Source organism: Prionailurus bengalensis, chromosome A1 (assembly GCF_016509475.1).
Source record: "Prionailurus bengalensis isolate Pbe53 chromosome A1, Fcat_Pben_1.1_paternal_pri, whole genome shotgun sequence".
Taxonomy (NCBI): Eukaryota; Metazoa; Chordata; class Mammalia; order Carnivora; family Felidae; genus Prionailurus; species Prionailurus bengalensis.
The window spans coordinates 179,238,790-179,252,367 of NC_057343.1; the positions used below are offsets into that span (position 1 = coordinate 179,238,790).

The 13,578-nt window shown below is 37.2% G+C and overlaps 1 protein-coding gene across 5 annotated transcripts in view; it reads right to left on the minus strand.

The window, feature by feature from the left end:
* RANBP17 (RAN binding protein 17) overlaps positions 1 to 13,578 on the minus strand; it is a 333,056-nt gene that overhangs the window by 246,665 nt on the left and 72,813 nt on the right. For all 5 annotated transcript variants that reach the window (XM_043596086.1, XM_043596085.1, XM_043596083.1 and 2 more), the window contains one exon: positions 11,829 to 11,964. In XM_043596086.1, the coding sequence (XP_043452021.1) occupies positions 11,829 to 11,964 (136 nt within the window). The remainder of the gene's footprint in view (positions 1 to 11,828; positions 11,965 to 13,578) is intronic.

A 13,578-nucleotide genomic window follows, 5' to 3' on the forward strand; every position in this document is an offset into this window, starting at 1 on the left:
GGGTACAAGTGCCCCTATGCATCAGTACTCCTGTATCCCTTGGGTAAATTCCTAGCAGTGCTACTGCTGGGTCATAGGGCAGGTCTATCTTTAATTTTTTGAGGAACCTCCACACTGTTTTCCAGAGTGGCCGCACCAGTTTGCATTCCCACCAACAGTGCAAGAGGGTTCCTGTTTCTCCACATCCTCTCCAGCATCTATAGTCTCCTGATTTGTTCGTTTTGGCCACTCTCGTGTGAGGTGATATCTGAATGTGGTTTTGATTTGTATTTCCCTGATGAGGAGCGACATCGAACATCTTTTCATGTGCCTGTTGGCCATCTGGATGTCTTCTTTAGAGAAGTGTCTATTCATGTTTTCTGCCCATTTCTTCACTGGATTATTTGTTTTTCGGGTGTGGAGTTTGGTGAGCTCTTTATTATTTTGGATACTAGCCCTTTGTCTGATATGTCATTTGCAAATATCTTTTCCCATTCCATTGGTTGCCTTTTAGTTTTGCTGATTGTTTCCTTTGCTGTGCAGAAGCTTTTTATCTTCATGAGGTCCCAATAGTTCATTTTTGCTTTTAATTCCCTTGCCTTTGGGGATGTGTCAAGTAAGAAATTGCTATGGGTGAGGTCAGAGAGGTCTTTTCCTGTTTTCTCCTCTAGGGCTTTGATGGTTTCCTGTCTCACATTCAGGTCCTTTATCTATTTTGAGTTTATTTTTGTGAATGGTGTGAGAAAGTGGTCTAGTTTCAACTTTCTGCATGTTGCCATCCAGTTCTCCCAGCACCATTTGTTAAAGAGACTGTCTTTTTTCCATTGGATATTCTTTCCTGCTTTGTCAAAGATTAGTTGGCCATAATTTTGTGGGTCTAGTTCTGGGGTTTCTATTCTATTCCATTGGTCTATGTGTCTGTTTTTGTGCCAATACCATGCTGTCTTGATGATTACAGCTTTGTAGTAGCGGCTAAAGTCTGGGATTGTGATGCCTCCTGCTTTGGTCTTCTTCTTCAAAATCACTTTGGCTATTCGGGGCCTTTTGTGGGTCCATATGAATTTTAGGATTGCTTGTTCTAGCTTCGAGAAGAATGCTGGTACAATTTTGATTGGGATTGCACTGAATGTGTAGATAGCTTTGGGTAGTATTGACATTTTGACAATATTTATTCTTCCAACCCATGAGCATGGAATATTTTTCCATTTCTTTATATCTTCTTCAATTTCCTTCATAAGCTTTCTATAGTTTTCAGCATACAGATCTTTTACATCTTTGGTTAGATTTATTCCTAGGTATTTTATGCTTCTTGGTGCAATTGTGAATGGGATCAGTTTCTTTGTCTTTCTGTTGCTTAATTATTAGTGTATAAGAATGCAACTGATTTCTGTACATTGATTTTGTATCCTGCAACTTTGCTGAATTCATGTGTGAATTCACCCAGACTTTGGGTGGAGTCTATCGGATTTTCCGTGTATAATATCATGTCATCTGCAAAAAGTGAAAGCTTAACTTCATCTTTGCCAATTTTGATGCCTTTGATTTCCTTTTGTTGTCTGATTGCTGATGCTAGAACTTCCAACACTATGTTAAACAACAGCGGTGAGAGTGGACATCCCTGTCGTGTTCCTGATCTCAGGGAAAAAGCTCTCAGTTCTTCCCCATTGAGGATGATGTTAGCTGTGAGCTTTTCATAAATGGCTTTTATGATGTTTAAGTATGTTCCTTCTATCCCGACTTTCTTGAGGGTTTTTATTAAGAAAGGGTGCTGAATTTTGTCAAATGTTTTTTCTTCATCAATTGACAGGATCATATGGTTTTTATCTTTTCTTTTATTAATGTGATGTATCACATTGATTGATTTGTGAATGTTGAACCAGCCCTGCAGCCCAGGAATGAATCCCACTTGATCATGGTGAATAATTCTTTTTATATGCTGTTGAATTCGATTTGCTACTATCTTATTGAGAATTTTTGCATCCATATTCATCAGGGATATTGGCCTGTAGTTCTTTTTACTGGGTCTCTGTCTGGTTTAGGAATCAAAGTAATACTGGCTTCATAGAATGAGTCTGGAAGTTTTCCTTCCCTTTCTATTTTTTGGAATAGTTTGAGAAGGATAGGTATTATCTCTGCTTTAAACTTCTGGTAGAAATCCCCTGGGAAGCCATCTGGTCCTGGACTCTTATTTGTTGGGAGATTTTTGATAACTGATTCAATTTCTTCGCTGGTTATGGGTCTGTTCAAGCTTTCTATTTCTTCCTGATTGAGTTTTGGAAGTGTGTGGGTGCTTAGGAATTTGTCCATTTCTTCCAGGTTGTCCAGTTTGTTGGCATATAGTTTTTCATAGTATTCCCTTATAATTGCTTGTATTTCTGAGGGATTGGTTGTAATAATTCCATTTTCATTCATGATTTTATCTATTTGGGTCATCTCCCTTTTCTTTTTGAGAAGCCTGGCTAGAGGTTTATCAATTTTATTTATTTTTTCAAAAAACCAACTCTTGGTTTCATTGATCTGCTCTACAGTTTTTTTAGATTCTATATTGTTTATTTCTGCTCTAATCTTTATTATTTCTCTTCTTCTGCTGGGTTTAGGGTGTCCTTGCCATTCTGCTTCGATTTCCTTTAGGTGTGCTGTTAGATTTTGTATTTGGGATTTTTCTTGTTTCTTGAGATAGGCCTGGATTGCAATGTATTTTCCTACCAGGACTGCCTTCGCTGCATCCCAAAGCGCTTGGATTGTTGTATTTTCATTTTCGTTTGTTTCCATATATTTTTAAATTTCTTCTCTAATTGCCTGGTTGACCCATTCATTCTTGAGTAGGGTGTTCTTTAACCTCCATGCTTTTGGAGGTTTTCCAGACTTTTTCCTGTGGTTGATTTCAAGCTTCATAGCACTGTGGTCCGAAAGTATGCATGGTATGATCTCAATTCTTGTATACTTATGAAGGGCTGTTTTGTGACCCAGTATGTAATCTATCTTGGAGAATGTTCCATGTGCACTTGAGAAGAGAGTATATTCTATTGCTTTGGGATGCAGAGTTCTAAATATATCTGTCAAGTCCATCTGATCCAATGTATCATTCAGGGCCCTTGTTTCTTTATTGACCGTGTGTCTAGATGATCTATCCATTGTTGTAAGTGGGGTGTTAAAGTCCCCTGCAATTACCACATTCTTATCAATAAAGTTGCTTATATTTGTGAGTAATTGTTTTATATATTTGGGGGCTCCCGTATTCGGCGCATAGATGTTTGTTGCTCTTCCTGATGGATACACCCTGTAATTATTATATAATGCCCTTCTTCATCTCGTTACAGCCTTTAATTTAAAATTTAGTTTGTCTGATATAAGTATAGCTACTCCAGCTCTCTTTTGACTTCCAGTAGCATGATAAATAGTTCTCCATCCCCTCACTTTCAATCTGAAGGTGTCCTCAGGTCTAAAATGAGTCTCTTGTAGACAGCAAATAGATGGGTCTTGTTTTTTTATCCATTCTGACACCCTATGTCTTTTGGCTGGCACATTTAGTCCATTTACATCTAGTGTTATTATAGAAAGATATGAGTTTAGAGTCATTGTGATATCTGTAGGTTTCATGCTTGTAGCGATGTCTCTGGTACTTTGTCTAACAGGATCCCCCTTAGGATCTCTTGTAGGGCTGGTTTAGTGGTGATGAATTCCTTCAGTTTTTGTTTGTTTGGGAAGACCTTTATCTCTCCTTCTGTTCTAAATGACAGATTTGCTGGATAAAGGATTCTCAGCTGCATATTTTTTTCTGTTCATCACGTTGAAGATTTCCTGCCATTCCTTTCTGGCCTGCCAAGTTTCAATAGAGAGATCCGTCACGAGTCTTATCGGTCTCCCTTTATATGTTACAGCACTTTTATCCCTAGCTGCTTTCAGAATCTTCTCTTTATCCTTGTATTTTGCCAGTTTCACTATGATATGTCATGCAGAAGATTGATTCAAGTTACGTCTGAAGGGAGTTCTCTGTGCCTCTTGGATTTCAATGCCTTTTTCCTTCCCCAGACTAGGGAAGTTCTCAGCTATTATTTCTTCAAGTACACCTTCAGCACCTTTCCCTCTCTCTTCCTCCTCTGGAATACCAATTATGCGTAGATTATTTCTCTTTAGTGCATCACTTAGTTCTCTAATTTTCCCCTCAGACTCCTGGATTTTTTAATCTTTTTCTCAGCTTCCTCTTTTTCCATAATTTTATCTTATAGTTCACCTATTCTCTCCTTTGCCTCTTCAATCCAAGCTGTGGCTGTCTCCATTTTATTTTGCAGCTCATTTATAGCATTTTTTAGCGCCTCCTGGCTGTTCCTTAGTCCCTTGATCTCTGTAGCAATAGATTCTCTGCTGTCCTCTATACTGTTTTCAAGCCCAGCAATTAATTTTATGACTATTAATCTAAATTTATTTTCTGTTATAGTGTTTAAATCCTTTTTGATCAGTTCGTTAGCTGTCGTTATTTCCTGGAGATTCTTTTGAGGGGAATTCTTCCATTTGGTCATTTTGGATAGTCCCTGGTATGGTGCGGAATTGCAGGGCACTTCCCCTGTGTTGTCTTGAATAATTTGCGTTGGTGGGCAGGGCCGAAGTCAGACCTGATGTCTGCCCTCATCCCACCGCTGAGGCCACAGTCAGACTGGTGTGTACCTTCTCTTCCCCTCTCCTAGGGGCAGGATTCACTGTGGGGTGGCATGGCCCACCTGGGCTACTTGCACACTGCCAGGCTTGTGGTGCTGGGGATCTGGCGTATTAGCTGGGGTGGATCGGCAAGGTGCACAGGGGTGGGAGGGGTAGGCTCAGCTCACTTATCCTTCGTGATCTGCTTCGGGAGGGGCGCTGTGGCACCGGTAGGGAGTCAGACCTGCTGCCAGAGGGATGGATCCGCAGAAGCACAGCGTTAGGTGTTTGCGCGGTGCAAGCAAGTTCCCTGGCAGGAACTGGTTCCCTTTGGGATTTGGGCTGGGGTATGGGCGAGGGAGATGGCGCTGGTGAGCGCCTTTGTTCCCCGCCAAGCCGAGCTCTGTCGTCCGGGGCTCAACAACTCTCCTTCCCGTTGTCCTCCAGCCCTCCTGCTCTCCGAGCAGAGATGTTAGCTTATAACCTTCCAGATGTAAAGTCCCGCTTGCTGTCTGAACACACTCCGTCCGGCCCCTCTGCTTTTGCAAGCCAGACTCGGGGGCTCTGCTTTGCTGGCGGGCTGCCCCTCTGACCCGGCTCCCTCCCGCCAGTCCGTGTAGCGCGCACCGCCTCTCCGCCCTTCCTACCCTCTTCCGTGGGCCTCTCGTCTGCGCTTGGCTCCAGAGAATCTGTTCTGCTAGTCTTCTGGTGGTTTTCTGGGTTATTTAGGCAAGTGTGGGTGGAATCTAAGTGATCAGCAGGATGCGGTGAGCCCAGCATCGTCCTACGCCGCCATCTTCCTAGAGTCCTCACATTTATTTATTTTTGAGAGACAGAGTGAGACAAAGTGAGAGTGGGGAAGAGGCAGAAAGAGAGGAAGACACAGGATCGGAAGCAGGCTCCAGGCTCTGAGCTGTCAGCACAGAGCCTGACACGGGGCTCAAACCCATAGACCTGATCATGACCTGAGTTGAAGACAGATGCTCAACCGACTGAGCCACCCAGGAGACCCTCCTTTCATTTTTAAAGATAGTTTTGCTGGATATGGAATTCTTGGTTACTAGTTCAGCACTCTATGTCATTGAAGGATCTTCTGGTCTCTCCTGTTTCTCAAGACTAGTCAGCTATTAATCTTACTGGTACCCCTCACGTGTAATGAGTTTTTCTCTTTTCTTTTTTTCTTTTTTGTTTTTATTCAACACTTCCATATGTCACTGGGTGCTCAACACAACAAGTACCCTAATCAACATCACCTGTTTAACTCATCCCCCACCCACCTCCCTTCTGGTAACTGTGATGAATAGTTTTTCCCTTGCTGCTAAAATTTTTCTCTTTGTCTTTCAGCATTTTTACTACGATGTGTTCTTAGTGTGGGTCTTTATTGCACTTCTTTGATGTGTAATGCTTTTCACCAAATATGGTTAAGTTTTAAGCCAATATTGCTTTAAGTGTTTTTTTCTGATCCTGTCTCACTTCCTTTTCTGGTATTCTTCTACCAGGTACTCCATGATATTTTGGTGTATTTACTGGTGACCTACAGTTCTCTGAGACTCTGTTCACTTTTCTTCAGTCTTTTTTCTCTCTGTGCCTCAACATCTCATTTTCATTTACTGTACTTTCCAACTACAGAATTTCTATTTGTTTCTATTTTTAATAATTTCCATCTCTTTATTTAAATTCTCTATTTGATGACACATTGTTATCATACCTACTTCACTTACTTCACTAATTTTAACAATATTGAGTCTTCCAATTCATAAACATGATATATATCTATTTATTTTTAGGCCTCATTTAATTTCTCTCAACGATGTTTTAGAGTTTTCACCCAGTCCAAGAATTTTATACATTTTCGACTTTGTTAGATATTGCTGTTTTCCAAAAATGTTTTACTGGTTTGGATTCCACTAGCAGTGTATAGGAGTGTTAGCTATTTTACTTCATCACAAATACATGCTTTCATCAAACTTTTTAACTATCTCCAGCTAATAGGTATGATAGGATTATTGCACTATAGCTTTAATTTGCATTTCCCTTAGTCCATGAAAGGATGAACATTTTTTCATGTTGATTATAAACCGTGATTTCTTTTTCTATAAATTGTTTACTCATATCTTTGGCACACTTTTTTTTTTTACTAGGTTGTTCTTCTCTTATTGATTCATAGAAATTGTTTATATAACTGGATATTGATTCTCTTTAAGTTACATGTATTGGGTCTTACCCTGTCTCTAGCTTGTCTTTTTACTTTGTTTACTGTGTATTTTGAGCTGCAGAAATTTTTATTTTTAATATGGGCAGAATTTATCAACCTTTGGGTTTATAGTTTGGGCTTTTCATGCCTTAAAAAGAAATCCTTCCTCGGGTGCTTGGGTGGCTCAATCAATTAAGCTGTTAGTGGAGAACCTGTTTAGGGATTTGGTCTCCCCCTCTCTCTGCCTCTGTCCTGCTCGCCCTCTCTCTCAAAAATAAACATTAAAAAAAATCCTTCCTGTCCTTAAATCATAGTCCCCTCCCTTTCACACTAAGAGTCACCAACTTAGATTTGATTTTTTATATACTGTGAGGTAATAATTCAAAACTTTAAATAGATATAACCAAATGTCCAGCAACCTTTATTTAATAGTCTGCCTCTTCCTGTACTATTTCAATGTTTAAGTGGGGAGGTAGGTTTTATAATTTTTTATTTATTTGCCCATCTTCCTCTTTAATTAAAAACTTAGAGGACAGATAGACCATTCTATTTGCCATTGTACCCTGGTCTTAGTATATAGTAGTTACTTATTAATATTCATCAGACAGTAAGTAGGAATAGGTGACAGGACAAAAAGTGTAGCACATACAAAGCATGTCACAGAACAGAAAAAAGTGTCAAAAGAAAAGGCTGCAAAGGTACACAAAGTCTAACCATAAGGAACTTATTTATATAATGAGAAACCAGTAAGAATTTTAAGCAGAGAAATTCTGTAAATTTTAAAGTCTGACAAAAGCAAGTATTAAGACAACATACAGCAACATATAATCTGCTGGGAGAGGGAAAACAGGCTATTCTAACATTTAAGAGAGCAACTTGGTAATATCTTGTAAAGCTGAAGTGATGTACCGTCTACAGCCCAGCAATTCTACTCCCAGTATTTACCTTCAAGATACTCATACACATGCATGAGGAAATAGGTATTTGAATGTTTACTGGAGTATTTTTTATAAACTTTAAAATTGGACTGAAAAAAAAATAAAATAAAATAAAATAAAATTGGAAACAACCTAGTGTATATTAACAGAAAAATGAATACATAATGGCACAATAATATACTGTAACACCATTCAGTAATTAAATTAGAACTATACGTATCACCATGGATAAATCTCAAAAACAATGTGGATCAAAACCAGCAAGTTCCTGCATACTAATTTTCTATAGAGTTAACAGTACTAGGTTTTGTTTATAAGTACATAGAAATGTGGGACTAGAACATAATCATGCATGAAAATAACATGAAATTTAGGACAGTGGTTACTTTGGCACAAGAAGAACAGAATCAGAGCAGCAACAGGCCATTAATGTTTAATTTAAAAATATACAGATATGAAGCAAATAGGGCAAGGTATTCAGATTTGACAAAGATGGGTGTGAGTGTCCATTACATTATTTTCCCTGGTTCTCTACTGAAGAAAATATTACTTTGGTGGCAGTATGGAAAATGGATTGGAGTGGGGAAAATGCAAGAAGGAAACAAAGAGGACAATAAGATCTGAAATCCAGTAAGAAATGACAAGCAGTAACAATGAGGATAAAAATGAAGGGGACTGAGAAGAATGAAACAGAGATATTTAGAAAATAAAATCAACAAGATTAGGTGACAGATCAGATATAAGAAGTAAGAACAAAGGGGACATTTTGAGTTCACAGTCATTCTTCCTCAAAATAGGGAAGTAGGTGGAAAGGGTTTCAGGAGATAGTTCCTGTTTAGGACCTATTGTGATTGAAGGGGGGGCCTGTTCAATATCCCAGGTGAAAGATCCAACAGGAAGCAATACAGCAAAGTGATCAGCAGCATAGGCTCTGTTATCAGGTGTCCTAGTTCAAATCCAGATTCAACCACTTAAATACATCACTAATTATTCCAGACCTCAGTTTCCAAGTCTGTAAAAAGGGATGGGGAAGTGTTAATAAAAAACAGCTATTCCCATGGAACTTTTGTGAGATGAAATTAGATGCCTGTCAAGTGCTACGTGAAGTCTTTGGCAGACTACTGCTTCAATAAATGCCTACAGCTATCATTTGTGGCTCTTGCTTCTCATATATAGCACATACTTCTATTCTGTGCATCACTTAGGACTCTTTGCACTTACTTGATGCATATGTAAGAAATTCAAGATAGATAACAGTACACCTTATTTAAACTTGCTGAACAATGTCACTAAAGTCAGCATCATTTTCCAACTCAAGAACATACCTTTTATCACATGAAAGTTTATCAAGTGGGAGATTTAGACTCAAATCCCGTGGAATTCTACTAAATATATACATTCAACCACTATCTAGTAGAAAATACATAAGTAATATGCCATGCACTTGGAAGTGATAATAAAAAAGGTGGAGACAGTCCTAACCCAAATTAGAGTCAAAATATGTTTTGCTAACAAATGATTACAATGCAGTGTAATAACACTAAAAAAGGGGGGTAATTACAGGTTGCTATAGAACACATAAAAGGAATTCTCCCAGAACTTAAGAAGGTCATCTTAAAGGATGGGGTATCTGATGTGAAAGATAAAGTAGGAATCAGCAGAGTAAGGCAGAAAAGTGAAAGTTTGATTCAAAAGAAATAGTGTTCTAGGCAGAGGAAACATTTTGCCCAAAGGCCTAGAATCTACAGAGAACACAGACTGTTGACGAAGCTGAAAAAAGTTTAGTACACATAAAGTATGTAATACAAGTATGGAGGACTGAGGCATGAAACTGGTGACATACATAGAAAAGAGACTGGGAAGAACTTTGTAAGTCACATTCCATATGATCCAATTAAATGAGCTAATGCTTAAGAGGGTCTAGGACAGCTCCTAATACAAAATAAGTACCCATTAAATATTACTTTAGTGCAATCTAACTCTTAACTAACACTTTCCCCTTTTTTGCCACAATTTGGAATGTGACAATATACTCACCAAAAAATATATATATATACATTTTCCATCTGGTCTTCCTTGGTTGGTTGCCAGAAAACTAGTATGTAGAGAACTTACAAATGTGTTAGGTGGTCTGTTTCATTTGTGAAATGGGAACAATAACACCAACTTTGAAAAAAACAAACAAAACAATACCAACTCTGCAGGATTACTGTTAAGGACTAGAGGAGTGTGAAGAGATCCTAAAAAGAGTGCCAGGACACATATTAAAGACTCTCCAAAACCTCCTCAAACTTCCTATTAAGGCAGATTGGCAGACAAGCCAGAGAAAAAGAAAGCAGAAAGCTCTGGTTTCCCTTTAGGGTTATGCAGTAGGAATGCCTTAAAAATAAGATTGCTGTCGGACTAAACACTTTTTGGTAAGGAAAGATGCATACACCAAAAATGTTAAATTACAATGACCAGTCTGATGATGTGTTTATTTTTTCCTAATATGTAAGCTCTTTCAAAAAAGAAAAGTTGACCTTCCATAATTCACTTTTTTCATATTACCTTGTATTAAAGGATATATAAATATATCTGTCTTTTCCTGTGACTGTTTGTTGATATCTAGAATTCTCACATATATATAAAATATACATATATATTTTAATACAACAAATAAAAATTGGGGGGAAAAACTCCTAAATCCCATTGCTCTAAACAACTAATCTCATCTTACATATTTCTTTCCAAGTATTTTAAACACAATTAATTTGAAGGCTTTTCTACTCCATATTACACTATTCTGATTTAAGATCCAGACCAAATACTGGGTTAGCAATGTCTGAAGAGTGTTTGTATTCATTTTTGTGAAAGCAAAACGGCAAACTCTCTGGGTACATTTAAAATAAGACAATTTATCATAATTTGATTTACTCTCAACCTTCAAGTAACACATCTGGGATTTTAAAAGAGGCACCCTGTATAAATTTCATACCATGTAATTTTTGTCTGATTCTAATTTGTTTTACTATCCAACTAAAACATTTATTTCTAGTTCTCCCTAATGGTCTCATTCAATAGCAGCTAAATTCTAAGAAATTTTTACTGAAATTAATCCTAATTGGCAAGAAAATATCACAATATATTTGACTAAGGAAGCATCAAGCTACATCACTTTCTTAAAAAGCAAGTTAAACAAACCTGAAATAAACCAAAGGGTAATATTAACAAAATCAAACAAAAATTTCCCATTATACAACTACTGTGAACAGAAAACCATAAATGTACTGAAGGTTAAGCCAAATTTCCCAGGGGATAAGAAGCTTAGTTCTATATAAAAAGCTTACTCTAAATATTTCAAATTAGAAATCCTTCAACATTACTAATAAAAACTATAAATCCAAAGGAGGTAAGACTATCCTTAGGACTTCTCTTGCAGACAAGGTTTGGAAAGAGTTACTATTACAAAAGGAGAAAACGTCATAGATTTTACTCAGTGTCACAAGTACTACTAAATATCTGGTTAGGGTTCACATAAATGCCCTCAATAATCCCTCATTATGCCTTAGGATCAATTCATCTAAATTTGCTGAAGCTAAAACTTCAATTATCATACTATGAGTGTGATTTAACTGTGGCCTCTCAAAGACATGTCTAGCTCTCCTGGTCCCCATCACTTACGTAAAAATGCTGAGCAATGAGCAAAAGATATACTGGAAACCACATAAAGAAGTAAATGTCCAAAAAATCCCAGAACTACAAAAAGAATAAATCTTTTGTTTCAAACCTTGAAATAAATATAATAAGGCAAAATCTATTAAAGTGTTTTAAATAATCTTAACTATTTAATGACTAGCCACATAAAAATAATATTCACTAACTCTCCCAACCTTTGAAGAAAATGGTAAATCTAGGCATAAAACAAGCAAATTAATCTCACAGTGTTTTCAATACCAATTAATCAATCAATTTCAATTGATCAATTAAATTTCTTAGGTAGAAATTACCCAAATATATCATTCAGCTTAAAGCTATTGTATGTGAGCATCTTTATTCATTTTCAGTAACATTTTTTAAAAAAATCTCTAGTAAAAACCTACCTTTGAGGTTCTTTGAAGTTGATCACCAACATATGTTTTACGAAACTGATCCAAGAACCACAGAATTGCAAGCTCTATTTTCTCATTAGAACACTGAGGTAATCCGGTATCCATTAAAGATATAAGCTGAAAAACTCTTTTCATGAAGGAGAAAAAAAGGCTTCAGTAAAAATTCTTGGAGAAACAACATTAAAACATTTATTGTCAATGCAATGTAATACATAATCACTGTAAAAAATGGAAAAATACAAAAGCTTATAAAGAAGATAATTTAAAACCATGTGAAATTCTACTTCTAAGATATACTACAATTTGGTCTAATTGCTTCTAGTCTTTTTCCTAAAACACATACCTACATATATATGCATAGAAAGCTGTAAGGACATACACTTATTATTTTACTAAAACTTTATATAGAATGCATATAACATACACATATAAATATATAATATGTATATATAGATACAAACACCTATAGATATATATGCATGCATAAATACAAATTAATATCTATATCCATATAAAATTTTAGTAAAGGAAAATGATATTGAATGTGTAGTTTTGTATTTTACCTTTTTATTAAACCTTATGTTTTTTGTTTTTGTTTTTGTTTTTTTAATTTTTTTTTTCAACGTTTTTTATTTATTTTTGGGACAGAGAGAGACAGAGCATGAACGGGGGAGGGGCAGAGAGAGAGGGAGACACAGAATCGGAAACAGGCCCCAGGCTCCGAGCCATCAGCCCAGAGCCTGACGCGGGGCTCCAACTCACGGACCGCGAGATCGTGACCTGGCTGAAGTCGGACGCTTAACCGACTGCGCCACCCAGGCGCCCCTAAACCTTATGTTTTTATATAATTATGTATTTGGGAGTCACATGACTCAAATATTAAAACAATCAAGAGATACACCAATCAAGTTATATCACTTTTTCAATGAATAATAAAAATTTTACCTGAAATAACTTACAAGATGATCTTAATAAAATCAAGTATTTTTTTTAAGTTGGCTCCATGCCCAGCATAGAGCTCACTTTGGGACCTGAACTCACAACTCTGAGATCAAGACCTGAACTGAGATCAAGAGTCAGATGCTCAACTGCCACCCAGGAGCCCTAAAATCAAATATGTTTAATACAGGTATGCAACTATTATCAGATAATCATAAATGAACTAAACGTTAAGTTAAAATTCCTAGAGAAAAAGTTTAACTCAATATAATGAAAAGCTTAGTCTAGAATTTTCAAAAGAGAAATCCTTCTATTATCTATTTTCATTAAAATTTCTAGGGGCGCCTGGTGGCTCAGTCAGTTGAGCGTCCGACTTTGGCTCAGGTCATGATCTCGCGGTCCGTGAGTTCAAGCTCCGCGTCAGGCTCTGTGCTGACAGCTCAGAGCCTGGAACCTGCTTCGGATTCTGTGTCTCCCTCTCTCTCTGCCCCTAACCCACTCGCATTCTGTCTCTGTCTCTCTCAAAAAAAGAAATAAATGAACATTAAAAAACTTAAAAAAAAATTTCCAGTGGATGGCTGCTAAGTGCCTAGTATTAAGAAAATCTGTTTATTTTAATAATCTTTCTAAGAGCTAAGAGTACAAGTTGTTGAGGAATAGCACCTTTGTCTCCTTTTTCTAACTGCACAAAGGCATTGGTGCCTAGCCAACCCACACACTTCCTTCCATGCATGCACACAGGAACACTGTTAATAGTTTATGTGTCCTTCCGGAGATTTTTTTTTAACTGTATATACAGGCA